We start from the raw sequence: 25028 nt of genomic DNA, 5'->3' as shown, positions 1-25028 counted from the left end.
GGTTGAGGGACAAGTCAACTGGGAGGTAAGTTTGAATGGAGAAAAACTGGAGTAAGTGAAGTGTTTTAGATATCTCGGAGTGGATTTGGCAGCGGATGGAACCATGGAAGCTGAATTGAGTCATAGAGTGGGGGAGGGGGCGAAAGTTCTGGGAGCGTTGAAGAATGTGTGGAAGTCGAGAGCATTATCTCGGAAAGCAAAAATGGGTATGTTTGAAGGAATAGTCGTTCCAACAATGTTATATGGTTGCGAGGCGTGGGCTATAGATAGAGTTTTGCGGAGGAGGGTGGATGTGCTGGAAATGAGATGTTTGAAGACAATATGTGGTGTGAAGTGGTTTGATCGAGTAAGTAATGAAAGGGTAAGAGAGATGTGTGGTAATACAAAGAGTGTGGTTGAGAGAGCAGATGAGGGTGTTTTGAAATGGTTTGACCACATAGAGAGAATGAGTGAGGAAAGATTGACAAAGAGGATATATGTGTCGGAGGTGGAGGGAACGAGAAGTGGGAGACCAAATTAGAGGTGGAAAGATGGAGTGAAAAAGATTTTGAGTGATCGGGGCCTCAACATGCAGGAGGGTGAAAGGCGTGCAAGGAATAGAGTGAATTGGGACGATGTGGTATACCGGGGTCGACGTGCTGTCAGTGGATAGAACCAGGGCATTTGAAGCGTCTAGGGTAAACCATGGAAAGTTTTGTGGGGCCTGGATGTGGAAAGGAAGCTGTGGTTTCGGTGCATTATTCATGACAGCTAGAGGCTGAGTGTGAACGAATGTGGCCTTTGTTGTCTTTTCCTAGTGCTACCTTGCGCACATGCGGGGCGGAGGGGGTTGTCATTTCATGTGTAGCATAGTAGCGACGGGAATGAATAATTGCAGACAGTATGAATATGTACATGTGTATATATGCATGTCTGTGTGTGTATATATATGTATACGTTGAGATGTATAGGTATGTATATGTGCGTGTGTGGACGTGTATGTATATGCATGTGTATGTGGGTGGGTTGGGCCATTCTTTCGTCTGTTTCCTTGCGTTACCTCGCTAACGCGGGAGACAGCGATAAAGTATAATAAATGAATAAATACTTATTATTACGTATCATTATTCGACTATGTGTGTCTCTCTCTCTTTCATAAATTAGGCTATGGTTAACATAATATACCGTTCAAGGTCTGCAAACCAAGCCGAGAACCCGAGAAATCGACGCCGTACTGGGGATAGCAAACCCTTTTAAAGTTTATGTAGCATAACTTATACGACTATACCCACGACAGCATCACCTAAGGCGTGCGTGTTGAACATATGGTACAAAGATGAGAAGCTGGCAACGACAAACTGCTTAAATCCGGTTATAATTCGGAAGGACGAGCTGGTCTCTGATAACAAGATTATGTTTTGAAACGATTCCACTATTGTGAAGGAAGAGTAACTCTTAAGATATTGATGTCATGTGTAATGCTGCCCTTATCCACAACCAGGCTCCAGAGACCTTTCCATAGTTTACCTACCCCGGACGCTTCACATGTCCTGGTTCAGTTCACTGACAGTTTATTGATCTAATTCACTCTATCCCGTGCATTCCTTTCACCCCCCTACACATTCAAGCCCAAACAACTCAATCTTCTCCATTTTGACCACCATCCTACCGTTTCCAGTTTGGCTAACCCCTTCTCCTCTTTCCCTCAACTTTTGATACACATGTCCTCCTTGTCCTAAGGCTGAGGTATCCTTGGTTATGATGTCCTCAGGTTTCTGTATCCTTGGCTTCAGTACTCCGAGCTGTCATCGTTCATTCAACTGCGTGGCACGCAGACCTAAAGTGAAGTTATGAATATATTTGTTCATCTTTACCACAATGACCTCGATGAGACCGTTGCTTGGGTACTGTTTATTTCAAAGATGTTCGTGTTGGTTTCTAGATTCTGAAGTCAATTTTTGCTCGAGAATAACCCAAGTCATTGAGAAGAAAACGAATGACGGCATAACGAAACGGATTAAAAAGTCATTAGAATAGCGTTTCAATTTTTTTCGAGTTAATGAAAACGTAACGTGTAAGGCAAGACGAATTACGATGATCCTGTAGAGCGACAAAAAAAAAAAAAAAAACATCCAGTCTCAGGCAGCCCAGGGGAAGGCTTAAGTATATATACATACGGTTGTGAAGGGAAGTTTGTATCAGTCGCTTGCTTGTACAAGGCATTCAGAAAATCGCTCAAGATGAAGACTGTGGTAAGTGAAGCCTAGCATTGATGTCTGTAAATTGTTTGTCTATAATTTCTAGTAATGTGAGGGGGGATAAATAATTCATGCAGAACTTTGTGTGTGATGGCGTCTTGACGGACGTTCGACAGAAATACTTTTTTGATTCTATGTCCAAGTTAAAGTTAGCCTGACCCCATATTTTTTTTTTTTTGGGGGGGGGACTGTAAGATCCATTGCAAGGTGACCTGATCTGATCTCTCTCTCTCTCTCTCTCTCTCTCTCTCTCTCTCTCTCTCTCTCTCTCTCTCTCTCTCTCTCTCTCTCTCTCAGGCGAAATGCCTGACTGAAGATACGAAATAAATGACCAGCAAGATATCAATGGTAGACTTAACACATTGTGGTAAATATAAACCTAGTTTGACTAACATCATCCAAAGCCTTCGACCAGCGAAAGCCATCTCTTTTCATTGTCTACATATACAAAGGAATACAAAAGAATTCATAGAGCAGTGGACCAATTCATCCTCTCGAGCCTGTTCATAATCGTGGATTCGGAACTTGGATTTGTGTCTGCGATCGTAAATATAGACGCAAAAAAATCATTTAGAATTTGTGCCATTGTCTTGTTAAGCAAAGTCACCGTTCTTCGTCATTAATAGACCATACGACTGGATAATGACTCTCTTACTTCTAGCATGACTGTAAATCTCCTCCGGGTTAATTTTGCTATTCTCAGCAATAGATGCTTCATGTTGATGTTTACATGGTCAGATAACGCTCTCACTTTCTCCATGCAATTTTACATACCTTACTGTATCATGTTGGTCAATGGTCTCTTTCACTTTCTTATGATATACTTTCTGAAACAGCGGGCGCTTCTTTCGTTTGACCGTTCCACCACCTTGGTTATGTTTTAAAAGCAGACCGCTTAGTCAACACTGGCACGTATGCTTCGAATGCTTTACTGCTTCGAATGCCTTACTGAAGCTCTTCCAAGTTACGTTCCATTTTCATGAACCAAATCATCCAAGGTTTGAATTTCAACAATGATGATACGGTCGTTTAGAATTTGCATGTTTAAAAATCGGGTATTTTTTCACGACTGTTGACCAACATTACATACGGTGTTGAAAGCGACCTCAGAGGTAATTTGTAACTTATGTTAAACCTTACTTCAACTTCATTTGTTTTTAGAACTAAATGTAGTATATAATCTTGTTGTGAGTAGGTTTCTAGACTAAATGGATTAGGCCACTATCAAGCGAAATTAGGTAGAGCTACTGGAAAGTGATTCTCCCTATTTAGATGCCTGTATGTTAGAATCTTCTACTATGATAGAATCTTGTTCATGACAAATTTCTGCCAACTGATCGTAAAATCTTTCGTCTTGCTCTATTGTCTGCGCGGGGGACCTATACACAAGTCTTGCTATTATTCTATTATGAATCTTATCTTTAATTTCTTCAAAAAAGAAATAAAGTCGACATTCTTGAGGGCTACAACATTTCTTTACTACGGAATTTAAGTAAGTTTTAAGAAAGAGCAAGACACCACTCTCTACTTTGTTTCCCCTGTCCTTACTTAACAAAGTGTACCCTAGAATTGAGTGTTCGTCGAAGGAATCTCTATTTTAACCCAAGATTCGGAAATGACAATCATGCCATAATTTCCTTCTAATGCTGTTGTCTCTGAGATTTGATGGCGTATACTCCGAGCGTTAACAGAAACTATTTCTAGATGAAAGTGAGACCTATTTCGAGGGATCACTTTGGAGGGGAATTGGTCTGTTCCACACGCACAACTCCTACGTCATTTGGATGCAGTACGTCCTCCATAAACTTATCAGACTGCATGTAGAAATGCTGCCACAAGTTTACAAACTCAACTCCTTACTGGAGACAGAGGTTTACTTATGTATCATCTTTTGTTTGCACTGAACTCCTTACTAGAGAAGGCGTTCCCGCTGCCGATCCTGGGTAGAACTCCTAAAATCATAATGTTGTTACTTTTACCTCAGAATCGTCGAATTATTTGGCGATATTTCTCCAACAGCTTCTACCATCTCTTCGTTAGTACCTACACGATAGATGACAAGTGTAGCGTGATCAGTGCCACCACAAACCTCGTCTACACGCCGTGCAGCGCGTGTGCTTGCTGAGTATCAACTCGGCAAATCAAATACTTCGCTGAACACTAATTTTCTTCCTTTCCTCCTCTGCCTTATCCACATATTTATCTATCCTTCGACAGGGAAAGTGTTTACTCTCTCCGTACAACTACGAAGAGGAGAAATAAAAGGGAAAGATATCCAGATTGTACAATGTGAGTTCAATAAGATTTTCACTTTCCTTCTTTTTGTTTAGCTTCCACCCTGACCTTACCACTGTTGCTATGATAATATGTATGTTAATCGTGTCATTTGTGACAGCTGATGCTTGCACTGGCCGCCGTGGCTGCTGCCCTACCTACCCCTGATGCCAAGCCAGACGCTGATCCAGGACTGTACGCCTACACTTACCCAAACTTCCTCACTTACTCCTACAAGACTGTCGGGGGTAAGGTCCCCGCTAGTACCTCTCCTTTAGTCTACAGTTACCCTGGTAAGTCATTCATTAACCTGTTGAGTTTCACATGAATCGTGTGAAGACATATGAAGCCAGTCTCCATACATCTAAGCGCCATGAAGGCTTAGTGTCTTATGAGACCACAGAAGTTACCGGTGGTGGAGAACTTCCTCTCTTGAAAGATAATGACTAGCTCTGAGGCAACTGAGTGACTGGTCTTTTTTTATTCTTAAATGACCACAAAAGCTAAAGAGCATGTGTGTACAGGAGCTAAAAAACAACCTTTTTGCCATCAAAACAACGGCCAAAAAAAAAAGTTGTGTTGACATTGCAACAAAAACAGATTTTGTCTCGTGTTGCAGTTACTACGTCACTCGACAATCATATCCTTCGCCACAGGAACACAGATCAAGTCACGACATAAACCTTCTCTGTTCTCTTCCTCAGGTGTTGGATTCCCCTACTCCTTCGGCTACTCTTACGGCTATCCGTTCGGCTATGGCTTCCCTTACGGCTACCCCTGGGTGGTGAGTCCCGCTGCTTCTGACGCCGTGGCTGAAGCATAGATGCCCTCCGGTAACCCACCTGCAAGGTGATTATGGGAGTAGGAGGAGCCAAGGGTACTTGCCAGCCATACCAGAAGGATGAGAGTGTCGATAGCGATCCTCAAGTGTCCACACCCATCCCGCTCCCTAACCACTCCCACGGCCACAGTCTGAATCAGTCTTCACCACCAAGCTGGGGCGCAGCCATGAGCCTTGGGAAGATGGGGACTTGCCACCCCTTCGTCAACCAGGCTGATATGGCTACGTCCTCTGCTCTGGTGAAAACAGCGGGAAACAATGAAGCTTTCAAACACATCTATCCTGCTGAGCTAACTCCATTACTATTGTATCTAATGTATTACTAAAGGTGATTAAGATATAGCATTGTTCCGTTTTCTTTATATTATTCTTTACACCCTCCTGAACCCTCCAGTGACGTCACGGGAGCTGAAGAGATGTCTCCTGTTTAATGGTTAATGATACTTTTCATCCCTTACCATAAAGCTCTTTTTACCTCAAAGTTTTATGGAAACGAAACCATAACGCAACTTTATGATAAAATAGCTGGTGGGAGAGTGTGCGTGAGTCCACTTGGACAGCAGACAGACAGACACCTGAGGGGGCAGTCAAAGACTGGTCACTGGTGCGCCCGTATCATGCTCCGCTGAATATCTTAGTCGGGTTTTTGTTTCGTTGATTTTACATGGAATATTTTACTCTTCATTTATTTCATCCCTGGGTCTCGGGTAGAAAGAGTACTACCCACGTATCCCTTGCGGGTCGCAGAAGGCGACAAACAGGGACGAGAACGAGGGACCGATTACTCTACCTTCTTTGATATTTCAGCGTATAAAAGTAGGAACAGGAGCCAAGCGAGGATGTGCTCATCCGCCACGGGAGCTCAGGCTGGAGTGCGTAAACGTAACCAAGACGAGGAGAAAGAGAGGCAGGTACTCTGTTTGAGGAGAGTAACTTGAATGTTCTGCCTCAGTGTGAAACTGAAGCTCGAGGGGAATATTTGAAAATTTGTTAGGGGGGAAGAGTCTGGGGTTATTGTGAAGGCGGTGGCAAAGGAGGGAGATGGTACTTCTGCTCGTAATAGCTGTGGGAATAGCGTGCAAGAGTTTTCAACCCGTTTTCTGTGGTTCAGATGAATGCGAATTACGAAAGGTGGTGTAACTGTCACTGTGTATGTCACTGATAGTAAGACAAGTGAGGAAGAGAAGCGAGTGTTTGTGGGTGAGCTGAGTGAGTGCGTCATCAGTTCTCATAAAGAGATCAAGTAATAGTGGAGGAAGATTTTAATTCAAGAGAAGGTGATGAAGCGGTTCAGGGTATAATTATGGTGAATGAGGCAGGTTGTAATTGGATGTGGTGAATAGCTCGTCAAATTGTATGGTCAAGGGAAATCATTGGCATGTCTCTGGGGCTTGAGTGTGGATAGAGAGCTCTGGTTCCTGTGCTTTAGATATGACAGCCTAAGAAGTGGATGAGAGCAAAAGGAGGCCGTTCCTCGTCTGTTTCTTGCGATAGCTCACTCCGTGAAAAACGACGAAGTACTTTGAATAAAAGTAGATTAAATATGAGAAGTCAGGAATGTAATGTCTTTCGTTTCACTGATTATGACCGAACAGTTTTCTACCAGTCTACGAAGTACGCCTCCTTCTCAAGATGTATTCACATACTGATCAATCTGGTATATGTAAAGTATCTCTTGAATGAACCTGAAATAAGATAATCATTCATGAAGAAAAATTAGTGATTTCGTTCTCTGCGTTATGTCGTTTCAAGTAACATTTAAAACCTTACTCATGACAAAAAAAAAAAAAAAAATGGATATTCAGTCTCAAGTTCGTTGCCGGAAAGCACTTCTAGTTCACCTAAACTCTCTTAGTGTCATCTTCACCTGAACACTTCTGTTGCCAAAATATTCCTCGTCAGTAACAAAATATACACTAATGATAATGAGGAAAATGTATGACATTACAGAGGGACAATGAGACGCATATAATCTACTGAATAGTATCGTAAATATCATCCATACCAACAAAAGCAGACGGGACAAGGACGTCACCTTGAGGCATTCCATCAACAAAAGCAGATTGGGCAAGGACGTCTCCTTGAGACATTCCATCATCAACATAAAAGCGTCACGATTGCTGAGTACTTATGCATACGATGATTCACAAAAGAAAATATCAAGATATTAAATACTAGACAAAAAAAACAGACAGTTACAATAACTTTTAAAAAGATGAAGACACATTTAAATGACAGAGAGACAACAAGCAAGAGCTATTTCGACAGTTCAGTTATTCCTGACTTCGGTAGCCAGAAGCGAATACATTCCGCCATACAATATATCATTTGGCACAGTCAGTCAACGTGTGATTCGAAAACACAGTTTAGATTGTTATCATCATTTTCATTTTTGTTATTATTGTTATTACCATATTAATGTCATTGATATCACAAATGATCATTTGTAGTAGAATGTAGCAGAAGTAACATTTCAATATTTAACATTTCAATTTCCTGTACTCATAATCAAACAGTCGTACATCTAAGATTCATATCAATGCTTTCCTTAGATCTTTATCTAACTTTACGTCATCAGTCTTTCTTTACACCAGGTAGTGCACACAGAGTGTGTTGAGGTATGTTACATAAGTGAGGCTTGGCCAACCAGCCACGCCCCAAACATCAAATCCTTTGCATCTTTTCTCTTCTCTTTTACGTTTGTCATACAGTTATATCCACTATCCTTCTTCACATTTAATACCCTGAGAACATATCATAGTGCAGAGGAGGATGGGATATATAGGAACGCTTTACAGGAGGAATTTCTCTCTCGTTCTTTGCTATCAAATTCCATGTAAGCTTACTTCACAAATGCAAAGGTTTTCCTCTATCTTTCCTGCCGTCCGCCGTCTGTCTCTTCCAAGTCTTACCACTCGTTTTCAGGTTCATATTTTGGTGATACTCAGGGACAACTATCGCCTGACTTACGACTGAATTTTGGCCAAACGTCTGAGGTCCTTGAGTTGAAAAGGGAGTTCCCGGAAGGCCACCACAGCCACGGGTATATAAGGCGGTGCTCCCAGCCCTCACCATCAGTCGTCCAGAGGCAGACTCTCACTTTACTCATCATGAAGGTTGTGGTAAGGATCTCTCCTCCAGATCTTCACTTAGCTTTCCATGTAAAGATAAATAGTTTTGTTCTCAAGCACTAATGACCAAACTTCATAAGAACTGATTTTACACAGTTTGAGCGGGAAATTATTTCCATTGCTATGGCTATTCGCATGATCAAACTTGATTGGATGATGAAAACTTGTTTTTTGTTGGCAGTTGTTGCTTGCTCTTGTGGCGGTGGCCGCTGCCGTGCCCACCCCCGAAGCAGAGGCTGACCCAGCTGTGCTCCTCTATCATCACCCCCTCACCTACAACATCAAGCCAGTCGATCTTAAGGAGCTCAAACTTCCCCTCACCTACAGCTACCCTGGTAAGCCTCATAGTCCGGTATATCCCGGCATGTCTATTTATATCAAAGAGGGACAGTGACTTCATTTGTCATATCCTCATATGAAAGCTTGGACCTCCTGTGTTGACGAGGTACCACGCCAGCCACTCACTGATTCAGTTTGGTATAACGTCACGAGAGCCTTCACCCACATGTACTTATACATATGGAAGCACAAGTTGGAACTCCTTCCCTGAAGGCCACTGACTTGGATAGACATTTCTCATCTGTATACTAAAGGGACTTTGCTCTTACCATTTTCTCTTGCCTCGAAATACGGAAGGGGATAACTCTTTTACTGTCTTACCCTCTTGTGTTGTAACTTACAACTACACAGATGTTCACGACAGATATATAGATCAAGTAATTCTCCTTTATAAGACTTGTTGTTTCCCTGCACAGGTCTTGGATACCCCTACTCCCTCGGCTATCCCTACGGCTTGGGTCTGGGATACCCCTATGGCCTGCCCCTCCTAGCCAAGCCTGCCGCTGAGGAACCCGCCGCAGAAACAGCTTAAATGCCTCCACACAACACCTAAGGACATCAAGAGGACTGGATGGCTGGGTCGTTAGCCTCACCAGAAGGATTTTCAAGTTCCCGCTGAGCCTCCTGTGTTCCACGATGACACCACCACCTGCTGCCTCTCTTACCTCTCCAACCTCCACTCTATTGGATGACTCTCTCCAGCAATACGTGGGGGCGCAGCCATGATGCTGGGGCAAGGTGGGGGCTTACACCCCTTACTTATACCCCTTACCTTGGCTCGCTCCTCCATACTTGCTCTCTTGCATATAATAAAAAAAAAATCCCAAAAGCTTCATATTTCATTCCTTGAAGATACCTCTGTGTACTTGTCACTCAAGATAATTCACACAACTTCATTTGAGACGTGAGAGAACATTGCTTCTCTGGCTATGACCCCACATGATAAGTAATGCTCCTCAAGTGTTCTCAGTTCATATATTTGCTTTTTACTTATTGATTCTCATTTGGACATTTGATAAAGAACACATTAACCAGATATTGAGAGATAAATCGTCTGGAAGACAGAAGAGAACGGGATTGGTGCCAGGTTGCGGTAACTTGGGCTCTGAGTTTAGGCTGTGTTGGCTGACTTCCCATCAATGGTCGGGTGCAGAATTATCACTGTGTGTACGTCATCGTTCATTATGTATCATAAGAAATTGGGAAGAGTAAATGTTACACGTAGACGTTAACTGTTTTATCCTTGTTCACCTAGATAGTTAACTTCAAGGCTTGATGATGAAGTCTGAAAAATACTAATCATACAATCTTATAGTCATTAAATAGTTCAGAAATTCTGATGAGTTTCAAGAAATTACGAAACATCTGTTTTTGTACAACTTGGTGGTTGAGGCCAGACACTGATAACAAGATGCAAGTAACACCTTCATTATATAAGGAATTCTTATCAACTCGACCCACACAACATTGTCGACGATGATGTTTACTGGTAGAGTGTATCAGGTGTCTTGTGCCCAGGTGGTCACGACGATCAAATGGTAATTGTTCATAATCATATATAATGTGGCACTTGGCTGGTGTGGTTAGATCGTCTCAGTTTCTCGTACAGTTTGTGAGATTTGTGGCCAGAGTCACGACCGTCCGGCACCTTAGCCTAAGATGCTTCATGTGTGTAGTTTGTTCCTTAACCCAAAAGTTATCAAGTAACTTCTGTTGTTCCTCCTTTCGACCTGATTGATCTATGGGTATCCCTCCAACTGATAAAGCCGTTCTCTCTCTGGTACCAAATCTTCTAATTCATATTTCGATCATTCTTCATGGAATCCTCCGCCCCCACCTCCTCCCACTGAACCTAAGACATTCCTGATACTCTCTTCATCTATTCTGCCAGTATCATGTGGATAGGGCGTAGAGCTCAGACGGCTTACCTCGTTGAATTCTGTGAGAGTGTCTCTAAAGTACTCCCGATCCCTGTTACCTTACTTCGTTTCCCACTAAAAACCGACACTTTTCCTTCTTCTTGGAAGCAAAACTTGGCGCAGCCAATCCATGAGAAAGGAGACTTTTCTAAACCTTCTAATTATCTTCCTATCTCACCTCTGACACCAAAATTTTTGAAACGCTCCTTAACTCTCGCTTTCACAAACGGTTAGATTCCCATTCCTTCTTTCTAAATACCAATATGCCTTTAATTAGTGCTAGCTCCAATGGTAATATTCTTTCTATGTGACTTACCTCTGGTACTCCTCTCTCAGGGATTTTGGTAAAACGTTTGTCGTGGCCCTCGACATCTCCAAAGCATTAGACAGGATGTAGCATAAATCTTTGCTTTCTGAACTTCCTTTCTTTGGTGTTTCTCCTTCATTCTGGTCCCTGATGCATAGCTACCTCTCCGACTGACTGCTCCATTTCATCACTAGTGTCATTACAGTACTTCTCTCCATAAATGATCATCCGTCTTCATCTCTACCACTTTTCACTCGTATATCAATGATTCCATTTTACACACTTCCTCTCTCCTCCTCCTTCTAAAACTCGTTTTCCTTCTCCCTTACTTCGGATCTGTCAAACATTTCTGTTTAGGAAATCACTGACCTAGTTAAATTCAATAACGCTAATGCGCAATGTCTCGCTGTGATAACGTGTCAATTCTGTCCATTTGCTCAAAGTCAGAACAGTATAGTTCAATCCTGCATTAACATTAGCTTACTGGACATCTCTCGTTCTGTTGTTCACAATATAATCAGAAACCTTGCGCATGACAGGAAAATATTTAGTCCTAGATTCGTTGTCCAGAAAGTACCTCTGGTTCATTTAAACTCTTTTGGTGTCAAGATATTCCACCTTCATAACGTATAAGACTCATGATAAAGAGGAGACTGTATGGCACTGATATGCTAACATTCGGTAGAAAGTCATAGTAATGAGGGACAATGAGACATATGCAGGATTCTGACTGGTGTCGTGAATATTATCCACAACAAAAAATGAGACGGGACAAGGACGTCGCTTTGAGGCATTCCATCAACAACATAAAAGCGTCACGATTGCCAAGCACATAACGCGTACGATAATTTAGGGAAGAAAGACATCAAGATATTGAATACTAGATGACAAAACACAAACTTACGATAACTTTTAGAAACATGAAGACAAACTTAACTGACAGAAAGGCAACAGGCAAGAGCTACTTCGACAGTTCAGTTATTCCTGACTTCGGTATCCAGAAGCGAATACATTCCGTCATACAATATATCATTTGGCACAGTCAGTCAACGTGATTCGAGACCACAGTTTAGATGGTTATAATCATTATCATTAATGTTATTATTGTTATTAATCTGACTGATATTACAAATGATTATTTGTAGTGGATTTAGCAGAGGTAACATTTTCATATTAACATTTCATTTTCCTGTACTCATAATCAATCAGTCGTACATCTAAGATTCATATCAATGCTTTCCTTAGATCTATATCTAACTTTACGTCATCAGTCTTTCTTTACACCAGGTAGTGCACACAGAGTGTGTTGAGGTATGTTACATAAGTGAGGCTTGGCCAGCCAGCCACGCCCCAAACATCAAATCCTTTGCATCATTTCTCTTCTGTTTTACGTTTGTCATACAGAATTATATCCACTATCCTTCTTCTCATTCCATATCCTGAGAACATATCATAGTGCAGAGGAGGATGGGATATAGACGGAAGACTTTACAGGAGGAATTTCTCTCTCGTTCTATGCTATCAAATTCATGTAAGCTTACTTCACAAATGCAAAGGTTTTCCTCTATCTTTCCTGCCGTCAGCCGTCTGTCTCTTCCAAGTCTTACCACTCGTTTTCAGGTTCATATTTTGATGTTACTCAGGGACAACTGTCGCCTGACTTACGACTGAGTTTTGGCCAAACGTCTCAGGTCCTTGAGTTGAAAAGGGAGTTCCCGGAAGGCCACCACAGCCACGGGTATATAAGGCGGTGATCCCAGCCCTCACCATCAGTCGTCCAGAGGCAGACTCTCACTTTACTCATCATGAAGGTTGTGGTAAGGATCTCTCCTCCAGATCTTCACTTAGCTTTCCCTGTAAAGATAAATAGTTTTGTTCTCAAGTACTAATGACCAAACTTCATAAGAACTGATTTTACACAGTTTGAGCGGGAAATTGTTTCCATTGATATGGCTTTTCGCATGATCAAACTTGATTGGATGATGAAAACTTGTTTTTTGTTGGCAGTTGTTGCTTGCTCTTGTGGCGGTGGCCGCTGCCGTGCCCACCCCCGAAGCTGAGGCTGACCCAGCTGTGCTCCTCTATCATCACCCCCTCACCTACAACATCAAGCCAGTTGATGTTAAGGAGCTTAAACTTCCCCTCACCTACAGCTACCCTGGTAAGCTTCATAGCCCGGTATATCCCGGCATGTCTATTTATATCAAAGAGAAACAGTGACTTCATTTGTCATGTCCTCATATGAAAGCTTGGACCTCCTCCGTGATAGGTAGCCACTCACTGATTCAATTTGGTATAACGTCACGAGCGCCAACACCTACATGTACTTATACATATGGAAGCACAAGTTGAAACTCCTTCCCTGAAAGCCACTGACTTGGATAGACATTTCTCATCTGTATACTAAAGGAACTTTTCTCTTACCATTTTCTCTTGCCTCGAAATAGGGAAGGGGATAACACTTTTACTCTCTTACCGTCTTGTGTTGAAACTCACAACTACACAGATGTTCACGACAGAAATATAGATCAAGTAATTCTCCTTTATAAGACTTGTTGTTTCCCTGCACAGGTCTTGGATACCCCTACTCCCTCGGCTATCCCTACGGCTTGGGTCTGGGATACCCCTATGGCCTGCCCCTCCTAGCCAAGCCTGCCGCTGAGGAACCCGCCGCAGAAGCAGCTTAAACGCCTCCACACAACACCTAAGGACATCAAGAGGACTGGATGGCTGGGTCGTTAGCCTCACCAGAAGGATTTTCAAGTTCCCGCTGAGCCTCCTGTGTTCCACGATGACACCACCACCTGTCGCCTCTCTTACCTCTCCAAACACCACTCTATTGGATGACTCTCTCCAGCAGTACGTGGGGGCGCAGCCATGATCCTGGGGCAAGGTGGGGGCTTACACCCCTTTCATATTCCCGGTAGCTTGGCTCGCTCCTCCATACGTGCTCTCTTGCATATAATAAAAACAAATCACCAAAAGCTTCATATCTTATTCCTTGAAGATATCCCTGTATATTTGTCACTCAAGATAATTCACACAACTTCATTTGAGACGTGAGAGAACATTGCTTCTGTGGCTATGACCCCACATGATAAGTAATGCTCCTCAAGTGTTCTCAGTTCATATATTTGCTTTTTACTTATTGATTCTCATTTGGACAATTGATGAAGATGAACTGTGTACGTTCACCATGGAACACATTAACCAGATATTGAGAGATAAATCGTCTGGAAGACAGAAGAGAACGGAATTGGTGCCAAGTTGAGGTGACTTGGGCTTTGAGTTTAGGCTGTGTTGGCTGACTTCCCATCACGGGTCGGGTGCAGAATTATCACTGTGTACGTCATCGTTCATTATGTATCATAAGAAATTGGGAAGAGTAAATGTTACACGTAGACTTTAACTGTTTTATCCTTGTTCACCGAGATAGTTAACTTCAAGGCTTGATGATGAAGTCTGAAAAATAAATATTATATAATCTCATAGTCATTAAATAGTTCAGAAATTCTGATGAGTTTCAAGAAATTACGAAACATCTGTTTTTGTACAACTTGGTGGTTGAGGCCAGAAACTGATAACAAGATGCAAGTAACACCTTCATTATATAAGGAATTCTTATCAACTCGACCCACACAACATTGTTGACGATGATGTTTACTGGTAGAGTGTATCAGGTGTCTTGTGCCCAGGTGGTCACGACGATCAAATGGTAATTATTCATAATCATCTATAATGTGGCACTTGGCTGGTGTGGTTAGATCGCCTCAGTTTCTCGTACAGATTGTGAGATTTGTGGCCAGAGTCACGACCGTCCGGCACCTTAGCCTAAGATGCTTCATGTGTGTAGTTTGTTCCTTAACCCAAAAGTTATCAAGTAACTTCTGTTACTCCTCCTTTCCGATCTGATTATACTCTATGATTAACTATCTAATTGATAAAGCCTCCCTTTCTGGCACTAAATCTTCTTTTAATCAAATTTCGGACGACTTTGCATTGATTTCTCCCCCCACCCCCTTCCCCCATTCATTCCAATCGAATCTAAAACATCTCATATAATCTCGTCGCCCAGGATTCTCCACATACTCTCCACGCCCAGGATCCTCCATATGCTCTATCACCTAGGATCTTCCACATACTCTCCCTCCCAGGATCTTCCATGTACTCTCCCGCCCAGGATCCTCCATATAATCTACCACCTAGGGTTTTCCATGTACTCTCCCGCCCAGGATCTTCTATATACCCTCCCGCCCAGGGTCCTCCATGTACTCTCCCGCCCAAGATCTTCCATATACTCTCCCGCCCAGGATCCTCCATATACTCTCCCGCCCAGGATCCTCCATATACTCTCCCGCCCAGGGTCCTCCATATAATCTCCCTCCTAGGATCTTCCATGTACTCTCCCCGCCCAGGATCTTCCATGTACTCTCTCCGCCCAGGATCTTCCATGTACTCTCCCCAAGTTTCACCTCTCCGCAAGCATCCTTATCTGTATGCCATGGTACTGCTGCTTCCCCCTGTTATAAAAACCTTTGTGGCCATTGTCACTGTGAGCTGATTTTATGTATCCCTATGGTCAAGGCTTGGACCCGAAGCACGCACCTGGCTGTTACTTCCTATAATTTCTTTGTGGTGACCGACCACTCGAGGATTGACCGTTATAATACCTTTCGTCGAACAGCTCAACCCTAGAATTCGTTTCCTTCATATATCTTTCCTTCTTCTTCTATGAGTGTCAGGCCTACAAACACCTACAGAATACTGATTGATTCCTACATTCTTTTTTCTTCCTCTTTTCACGCGAAATGGTATTGGCTAAAGAATATTTGCCTGTGCGATATTGATCATTAAATGAATAAATAAAAAGTGATTCCGGTATAATGGCTTGTCTTTTTCCGGCTTCAGCGGCCATTGTGATGCAAGATTAATGTTATTCACTTGCCTGTACTGTGAAGTTTCATTGAAATATCTCGAGAATAAACTCAAGGATGTCTTCTGTCTGCCAAATGGTGTTTCAAACATTATCTAGAAATGGTGTTCTCTTGCAAACCTACATCTGTAATTCATTCTTTTTTTACCTAAGGACGATATAGTAGGGAGCACACATGAGGCATATATTCAGTTCATGTGATTTCATATACGCAGACACGAAGCAGCCACACATTACAAGAAAATAGTTCAGAGCAATACTAAGTATCTCTTTCCTCAGCAGAGCTCCTCACATTTAGTGTAAGTGTCCATCAAGTTTCACTGATGAGGAGAAAAACAATGATGGGGCAGAGAATGAAAAATCGTGCTTTTGGTGATTTTTATCATATGCAAGAGAGCAAGTATGGAGGAGCGAGCCAAGATACGGGGTATAAGAGAGGGGTGTAAGCCCCAACCTTGCCCCAGCATCATGGCTGCGCCCCCACGTACTGCTGGAGAGAGTCATCCAATAGAGTGGTGGTTGGAGAGGTAAGAGAGGCGACAGGTGGTGGTGTCATCGTGGAACACAGGAGGCTCAGCGGGAACTTGAAAATCCTTCTGGTGAGGCTAACGACCCAGCCATCCAGTCCTCTTGATGTCCTTAGGTGTTGTGTGGAGGCGTTTAAGCTGCTTCTGCGGCGGGTTCCTCAGCGGCAGGCTTGGTTAGGAGGGGCAGACCATAGGGGTATCCCAGACCCAAGCCGTAGGGGTAGCCGAGGGAGTAGGGGTATCCAAGACCTGTACAGGGAAACAATAAGTCTTATAAAAGGAGAATTCCTTGATCTATATTTCTGTCGTGAACATACAGTGTAGTTGTGATGGTTACTAATTACAGGAAGAGAGAAATTAAGAGAACTGTAACCAAGACTTCCTTTACATGTGGGTAAAGAAAACGGCCAAAAAATCATGAAATTTTCCAAAGCAGTCGGTCACTCACGAATGCTAAAGAAGTTCTACTGTTCCTCTCCAGGTCTGTGACTTTACGCCTCTCCATGTCCTTGTAGGTTCATAACACGTTAACTTCTGCCTTGAGTTTTCCCATCAAACAAGAGGGACACAAGTTTTCCAATGAGCAAATGTCAAACGTAAAGATACTCTCGCTTAGCCACATACAGACATACATGCAATATGCACATGGATAACATTTGACCACGATTGGAGTAACATGCACTTCTGGAGATGGCAAGTTATATGTTGTTATTTCATGTAAAATGATGTCCTTGTCTTCTCGTACGTCACTGTCCGTAAGGACGTGGGTATATATCACTTAGTAGGAATGTTGACACAGTAACGGGCCATCTAAATGAAGGTGGACTTACCAGGGTAGCTGTAGGTGAGGGGAAGTTTGGCTTCTTTAACCTCGACCGGCTTGATGGAGTAAGTGAGAGGGTGATGGTAGCCATAGAGGAGCACCGCTGGGTCAGCCTCAGCTTCGGGGGTGGGCACGGCAGCGGCCACCGCCACAAGAGCAAGCAACAACTGCCAACAAAAACAAGTTTTCATCTTCCAAGCAAATCTGATCATGCAAAAAGCCATACATATAAGCAAGGCACTTTATTTTCCTGGCTAATTCTCGCTCAAACTCTTCTCTTGATGTTTGATCATCATTATAAAACAAGACTCCTTGTATCTACAAGCAGCAATAGCTAAGTGAAGAGCTGGAGGAGAGATCCTTACCACAAACTTCATGATGTGTAAAGTGAGAGTCTGCCGCTGGACGACTGATGCTGAGGGCTGGGAGCACCGCCTTATATACCCGTGATTGTGGTGGCCGGCCGGGAACTCCCTCCTTAACTCAAGGACATCAAACTTATGTGAACCAGTTTCAGTCATACGTCTTTTTGCCTGGAGCAGGGTGGTATGTCTTTTGCCTAAGGCACAAGAGAATGTTATGATGATCATTACATACAATCATATTTGCAATAAATGTTTTACAGGATGGTTTTTTTGTGTAACTTATAAGAAAGAGCTGTAGCTAAGGGCTTAAGGAGTGAGGGGATACTAAATATAGAAAACAATCTCTGTCATTAAAGAAATACGACGCCAATGCATTTATATGATTAATGTGATAAGGTTATGAAGGTGAATTAATTCCGTCATTCCACCCGGATTTTTGGCAAACATATAAACTTATTTCTTACTGAATCATAACACGAGGGAGATAATGTTGGGGGCGTGGCTGAGGGACGCACCCTGACTTATGCAACAGACCTCAACACACCCTCTGCACACTACCTGCTGGGAAGGAGGACCTGGCTGTAGGGAACATACAATTGCACATGCACTAATACAAGTGATGACAACAATCACACTGAAAAAAGGATTTTAAGTGTGAAACAATTGTAATCATAATAGCCAAAGTGATTATGATATTAAGAATAATGAGAATGAGAGGTAAGTTAATGACATCTGAAGTGATTGGTCCGACAATGAAATCTTCAGTAAACCAGTCTTCAATTCCGCGCTTCCTAAAATGCTTGCCAACCACCCTGGTTAGTCGGCCACAAGACCCGGCGTATGCTGGACTGCGTGACTACCAAGTGGTACTGCACGGGGAGGGAGTTCTACTATCTTGGTGCCCCACCTCTCGCACTACACGGGGAGGGAGTTCTACACTCTTAGTGCCCCACCTCTCGTACTGTACGGGAAGGGAGTTCTACACTCGTGGGGTCCCACCTCTTGCACTGTACGGGGAGGGCCTTCTACACTCGTAGTGCTCCACCTCTTGAACTGTACGGGGAAGGACTTCTACACTCTTGGGGTTCTACCTCTTGAACATTCTGTACTATCAGACAACTCCTTGCATTTATGAATGATGTCTACATTAAACATGTCTTCGGTCATTTTGTTCCGTTCGTCTAACAGTATTATATCATAAAAGTACTTCTTTACAATGTTATAAAGTTTCTTACTTGATTTCATGTTATGTCCTCTGGTTGCACTCTCCCAATATCTCTTGAAGAACTATTCACTGTCCACATCGTCAATCTGTTTTAAGAAAAATGGTTTTGATCAAGTCGCCCCTCACCCTTTTTTCTTCCAAGACGGGCAAATTCAAATCTTCTAGCATTTCCCTGTAATTCAGCTCTCTTAAAACTGAAACTAGCTTTGTTGCCCTCTTCTGGACCTTTCTTATTAGCTCTTTGTCAATGATTAAGGTACGGTGAGAAAATTGGAAAACATAATCTAGTTTTCGCCTTATGTTAGATATCAATAGTTTAGAAAATATTTTCTTATTCATATACTTGAATGCTATCTTAATATTTACCAGCATATAGTTTGTCTCGACTTTTCTCCTAATGTGTCTATTGTAAACTTAAAGTCTCTACCTTTAGTATATATCCTAAATAGAAACGTCTGGACCTCATTCGATAAAACTAATGAAGTTTTACATCAAATGTGAAAGAACATTCATATGGAAGCAGGTGAAGAATATGTTTGAGAAATCTTTCTTTTTTTGTGTGTGGTCTGTCAAGACTAGGTGCCTCGTTATTGTAGTTGACTACAACGAAGCTGGAAATATCTCATGTTTTCAGTTTAAAGGCTTGTGAGGTTACTCTTTATCTAAGTGATCTTTTTCTGGAAGACTCAAGACAATGTGGGTTTACCAGAGAAGGTTATTTCCAAACATAGTTAGATATTATCACTTGGCAGACAGAAGACAATGAGTTCAATCCAAAATTGTACCATAAGTTTCGGCTGTGTTGGTTGCCTTCTCATCACGGGCTGATGGAATTTGTTTACATCATTGGTGATTATCGCACAGATCCATGAGAAATGAAATAATCATTGTATACTTTGGCCATATCATGTTAATAAACTTCTGAGAAAAAAGAGACGCTACCATCATCGCCTGCATTTGAAAATCTGATCATTTAGAAGAAATTCACATTTGTCTTTGGTCATATTAGTTGTTGAAGCTAAATTCTGATGATAAACTACAAATAACAGCCTTATGAAACATGAGCAAGTCTTCTCGTTCTCACCCACATAACATTGTTAACAAAAGTATTTACCAGTCGGATATCTAGGTTGGCAGTGGCCCAGTGATCAGGCAAGTCTACTAAGATCGAGGCCGAGGCTCGGGTCTCAGTACACGTCTACTGAAGAAGGTGCAGCAGCTCCAGTTCTCCAGCTGGAGGTGAGAGTCTGGCCCCTGTGTCTTGTAGACGCTAGTGATATTAAGTATCGAATGGCCATCATACCAGAGTAAGTTCCACACACACACATCAAACATCCAACACCTTAGACTAAGGTACCGAACGGACGTGACTGGCCACAAATCTACAATTTGTACGAGAAACTTAGGCGATCTAGCCACACCAGCCAGGTACCTACATTACTGGCGCGGGCGTAGATGTGGAAGATGTTTATGGAAGATGAGTGATATATCCTCTATGGGCAGTCCTGGGCCCCTCCCAGCTCCGTAAACATACAAATCTTTTAACAGTAAATACGAGATATATTCTCAGCTTCGTTGACATCGCAGCCACACTCGCGAGTCAGCCAGTGTTCACACACCACAGGAAAAGACTTCAGACATAATGATCATCTATTTCCTTTGCAATGCTTCCTTGTGTTTGGTGTAAACGCCTTCAGTTAGCTCATTGTGAGAGGAAAAAAAATAGGATCCATGACTAAAATCTCGAACTTTTGATATTTTGTTTTTTATTATAGGCATGAGAGCAAGTATAGAGGAGCGAGCCAAGGTACGGGGTATAAGAAAGGGGTGTAAGCCCCCACCTTGCCCCAGCATCATGGCTGCGCCCCCACGTACTGCTGGAGAGAGTCATCCAATAGAGTGGTGGTTGGAGAGGTAAGAGAGGCGACAGGTGGTGGTGTCATCGTGGAACACATGAGGCTCAGCGGGAACTTGAAAATCCTTCTGGTGAGGCTAACGACCCAGCCATCCAGTCCTCTTGATGTCCTTAGGTGTTGTGTGGAGGCGTTTAAGCTGCTTCTGCGGCGGGTTCCTTGGCTAGGAGGGGCAGGCCATAGGGGTATCCCAGACCCAAGCCGTAGGGATAGCCGAGGGAGTAGGGATATCCAAGACCTGTGCAGGGAAACAACAAGTCTTATAAAGGAGAATTACTTGATCTATATTTCTGTCGTGAACATCTGTGTAGTTGTGATGGTTCCTAATTACAGGATAAGAAAAAATGAAGAGAACTGCAACTAAGACTGCAACTGGATAAAGAGAACGGACAAAAAAAATGAAATTTTCCAAATAATTTGCTCACTGACTCATTCTAGAGAAGTTCTACCGTTCCTCTCCAGGTCTGTGACTTTACACATCTCTATGTCCTTGTAGGTTCCTAACACTTTAACTTCTGGCTTGAGTTTCCCCATCAATAGGAGGGACCCAAGTTTTCCTATGAACAAATGTCAAACGTGAAGATAGCTCTCGCTTTGCCTTATACAGACACACGTACATCATATACACAAAACATTTGACCACAATTCGAATAACATGCACCTCTGGAGATAGCAAGTTATAATCTGTTGTTATTTCGTGTCTAATGATGTCCTCGTCTTCTCGTACGTCACTGTCCCTAAGGACGTAGGTATATATCACTTAGTAGGAATGTTGGCACAGTAACGGGCCATCTAGATGAAGGTGGACTTACCAGGGTAGCTGTAGGTGAGGGGAAGTTCGGCCTCCTTAACCTCAACCGGCTTGATGGAGTAAGTGAGAGGATGATGGTAGCCGTAGAGGAGCACAGCTGGGTCAGCCTCAGCTTCAGGGGTGGGCACGGGCAGCGGCCACCGCCACAAGAGCAAGCAACAACTGCCAACAAAAATAAGTTTTCATCTTCCAAGCAAATCTGATCATGTGAAAGCTATACATATGAGAAAGGCACCTTAGTTTCCTGGCTAATTCTCGCTCAGACTCTTCTCATGATGTTTGGTCATCACTATAAAACAAAACTCTTTGTATTTACAAGCAGCAAGAGCTAAGTGAAGAGCTGAAGGAGATATCCTTACCACAAACTTCATGATGAGTAGAGTCTGCCGCTGGACGACTGATGCTGAGGCCTGGGAGCACCGCCTTATATACCCGTGGCTGTGGTGGCCGGCCGGGAACTCCCTCTTTAAATCAAGGACCTCAGACTCATGGCCAACAGTTAGCCATGTCAGACGACAGTTCTCCTTGAGTAATATCTGTGTGTAAACCTGTATCTGAGTCACAGTTAACATAGTATTTTAAGAAGAACATCACACACAAAAGAAAGGATGCGAGGGAGGAATGTCGGAGGGCGTGGCTGGGCGGTCCATCCTATCTTATGTAAGAGGCTTCAACACACCCTTTGTACACTACGTGCTGGGAAGGACACCATATCTTAAGGTATATACAGTCCTACGCTTAATAATACCGGTAGTAATGATGGGAGAAATGATAATGAAAAGGAATATATGGGGGAACAATGTTGTGTAACTTAATTATACTTAGTCATAGCAATAGCAATAATGATGATATCTACATATATTATGATAAAGAGGGAAAAAGTACACCAATAAGAATAAAGAAGATAGGTTTATATCAGATATGTTCTAAGAAATAACTTTGATACTCTCAAAACACCAGGTTTTGATACCAAGCTTTTTGGATGATACCAAAACAAGGGAAGAGGATTTGTATTCATTTGATTACAGAAGCCAAGGTCATACGTCACAATACCTGCAAGAACATCGTCGTCGTTAAACTGTGTTGAAAATATGCGTAGGTGTGTGTGACCATGGATAGCCCGTATAAGTTACCCCTCCCTCCGAGTGCCAACATTGTGTTTGTCTTGGTTTATTTACTTTGCAAGTCTCTGATTAGAGATATGTCGGGACTCACATTACACAGCCTTCAGTTTCTTACTCTGGTTTCTGTTCTTTAAGTTTCATTACTTTCCGGTCTATTTGCTCGGTGTATCACAGTGTAATGACTTAATTATTGATGCTGTTGTGAACCAAGGTCTAAGACAAACCGTTTCCGTTTCTGTTCGAACCACACGTTCATTTCCTCTTGCTACACTGTCATGGGTTTGAGACCCATGCCACACAGTCCTTCATGATCGATACTATACTCCTAAAGTGTACATTTCAACGAGGAATGTCATACTGTGGCATGATTATCCATGATTATCATTTTAAAGGTAAATATCTACAAAACGTAGACATAAGGACACTTCCAGGAACCCGATTCGATTTTGAGTGCAAGGATTTACGGGTTGTTGTTAAGTTGTCCACTGCTGGTCGGTGCTGAGCCAACAGCACTTGTAGCGTCATAACTGTTGATGAGGTGCATTTAGTTAACATAGTTAATTATAGTTGACATACAGTTAATGATGGGAATCAAGAAAGATGGAGAATAGAAAGGTAGAGAAACATATCGAGAAACTGAGAGCAGAAAAGCAGATTCAGCTTCCAAATAATCCGCCATTGATTTGCTTGTCAGACTTCATGACATAGTATCGAAGAGCACACACACACACACACACACACACACACACACACACAAGGATGGGCCCGCTCAGAATCGAATCCTAGGCGCGGCAGTCGGCTCACACCGGACCCAGATGTTCATCTTCCCCCTTCGGGGCTGGTCGATGGATGGGTACCTGGATTTGTAGTATGCTACGCCTGTCTGAGAATTGCTGTGGGGAGTACGTAGGAAAGGTTGTTCTTAGACCAACGCTCTTTCTTGATGTGCAGAGCAAGTAAAGATCATATTAGGAGACGGGACAACACGACCAGCTAACCTTCCCGTAACACACAAATAGTAATCCCAAACAGCCATCTCACACATAGGTAAAGGCTATATCTAAACACTGAATATCAACCAATGGAGGAGATCCGTTATTGTGGCACCAGACGATGATACACCACAGTTACAACCATCCGTAAGTCTGCCTTTGCATTATAGGTTGAGACAGAGAGTGTACAAAGAGGATATTGTTCCTTAGCTTCAAACGAACAGAAAGGATTTATGGATGCGACGCTTAAGGCTGTGCTTCCATGGGTTAGAAAATGTCAAAATAGCTATTAGCTAAGGATAATCTTAAAAGAATAAATCGAACATTTTTTTTAGCGTGACATGAAGGACATTATGTGACACATGTGCTGAATGTCTCCGGTGCCGAGATGGCCATGTAACATACACTTCGATGCAGTCATGTAACACACGCCGATGTAGCCATGTAACACAGTTTGATGTAGCCATGTAATACAGTTTGACGTAGCCATGTAACGCAGTTTGATGTGGCCATGTAATACAGTTTGATGTGGCCATGTAAGAAAGTTTGATGTAGCCATATAACACTGACGTGGCCATGTAAGAAAGTTTGATGTAGCCATGTAACAGTTTGATGTGGCCATGTAACAGTTTGATGTGGCCTTGTAACACAGTTTGATGTGGCAATATAACGCAAGTCATTGCGACTATGCAATAATCTAATACCGAGCGGCATATGAGGGTATTCTTACTATACATGTCACACTGGTTTTTACATGTCACTCCTCCAAGGAACGATATGGCTGGATGTGTCCCTCTATCTTAAAGGAACCTAACTATTAAGGTCCTCTTTTCGGGCGAAAGAATATATATTATTAAGTTCCCCCCCGAATGTCAATGTATTTCTAAGTCATTCCTTTCCAGGATGACTAACTTACACGCAACGAAGCTCGAGAAAAGATGGTATACACTGCCTCTACATCTCAAGAGACGAAGTGTGGGATGTTATTCAGGAACTAACAAACTACAAGTGCTTTCACATGAACTTTAAAAAGCAATCGCTTAAATCATTCCTGTGAAACTGTTCTGGAAGCCATTTCTTCAGTTTCGACGCGATCCACATTTGATACCCTCAAGAGCAGAAACAAATTGATCTGCTCAATAGTTGGATGATTATCATTAATCACGTATCAAAAGTAAAGAACAAAGAGTACTTTATAACCGGAAGGATGGACAATTAATCATTCATGTCATATATCTCCTATATGGAAGATTCTTATTCACCTATT

At 42.5% G+C, this 25028-nt stretch overlaps 2 protein-coding genes across 3 annotated transcripts; one reads left to right on the top strand and one right to left on the bottom strand.

The window, feature by feature from the left end:
• Positions 1-2107: 2107 nt before the first annotated feature.
• On the top strand, positions 2108-5707 carry LOC139765022 (uncharacterized). 2 transcript variants are annotated; one of them, XM_071692097.1, is made up of 3 exons: positions 2108-2231; positions 4633-4759; positions 5216-5707. In XM_071692097.1, the coding sequence occupies exons 1-3, from the start codon at positions 2220-2222 to the stop codon at positions 5332-5334; spliced, it is 258 nt and encodes an 85-aa protein (XP_071548198.1). In that variant the 5' UTR covers positions 2108-2219; the 3' UTR covers positions 5335-5707. The 2 variants fall into 2 exon arrangements, with proteins under 2 accessions (XP_071548198.1, XP_071548197.1); XM_071692096.1 differs by having other exon boundaries at positions 4633-4804.
• A 10641-nt stretch (positions 5708-16348) lies between these two features.
• Positions 16349-18956, bottom strand: LOC139765019 (uncharacterized). The gene is made up of 4 exons (XM_071692093.1): positions 18932-18956; positions 17697-17890; positions 17339-17498; positions 16349-16757 (listed from the first exon to the last, which is right to left on the bottom strand). Exons 1-4 carry the CDS (start codon positions 18939-18941, stop codon positions 16642-16644), a joined length of 480 nt encoding a protein of 159 aa, XP_071548194.1. The 5' UTR covers positions 18942-18956; the 3' UTR covers positions 16349-16641.
• Positions 18957-25028: the final 6072 nt, after the last annotated feature.

This window comes from Panulirus ornatus, chromosome 52 (assembly GCF_036320965.1).
Source record: "Panulirus ornatus isolate Po-2019 chromosome 52, ASM3632096v1, whole genome shotgun sequence".
Taxonomy (NCBI): Eukaryota; Metazoa; Arthropoda; class Malacostraca; order Decapoda; family Palinuridae; genus Panulirus; species Panulirus ornatus.
This window is presented reverse-complemented; position numbering and strand designations above follow the sequence as displayed.

Bases quoted from the DNA above. Each gene is read 5' to 3' on its own strand.
- LOC139765022 (XM_071692096.1), top strand. The intron at 4,805-5,215 runs GTAAGTCATTCA...TCTCTTCCTCAG, and splicing joins TTTAGTCTACAGTTACCCTG to GTGTTGGATTCCCCTACTCC.
- LOC139765019 (XM_071692093.1), bottom strand. The intron at 17,499-17,696 runs GTAAGGATCTCT...TTTTGTTGGCAG, and splicing joins TACACATCATGAAGTTTGTG to TTGTTGCTTGCTCTTGTGGC. The intron at 16,758-17,338 runs GTAAGTCCACCT...TTCCCTGTACAG, and splicing joins CCTCACCTACAGCTACCCTG to GTCTTGGATACCCCTACTCC.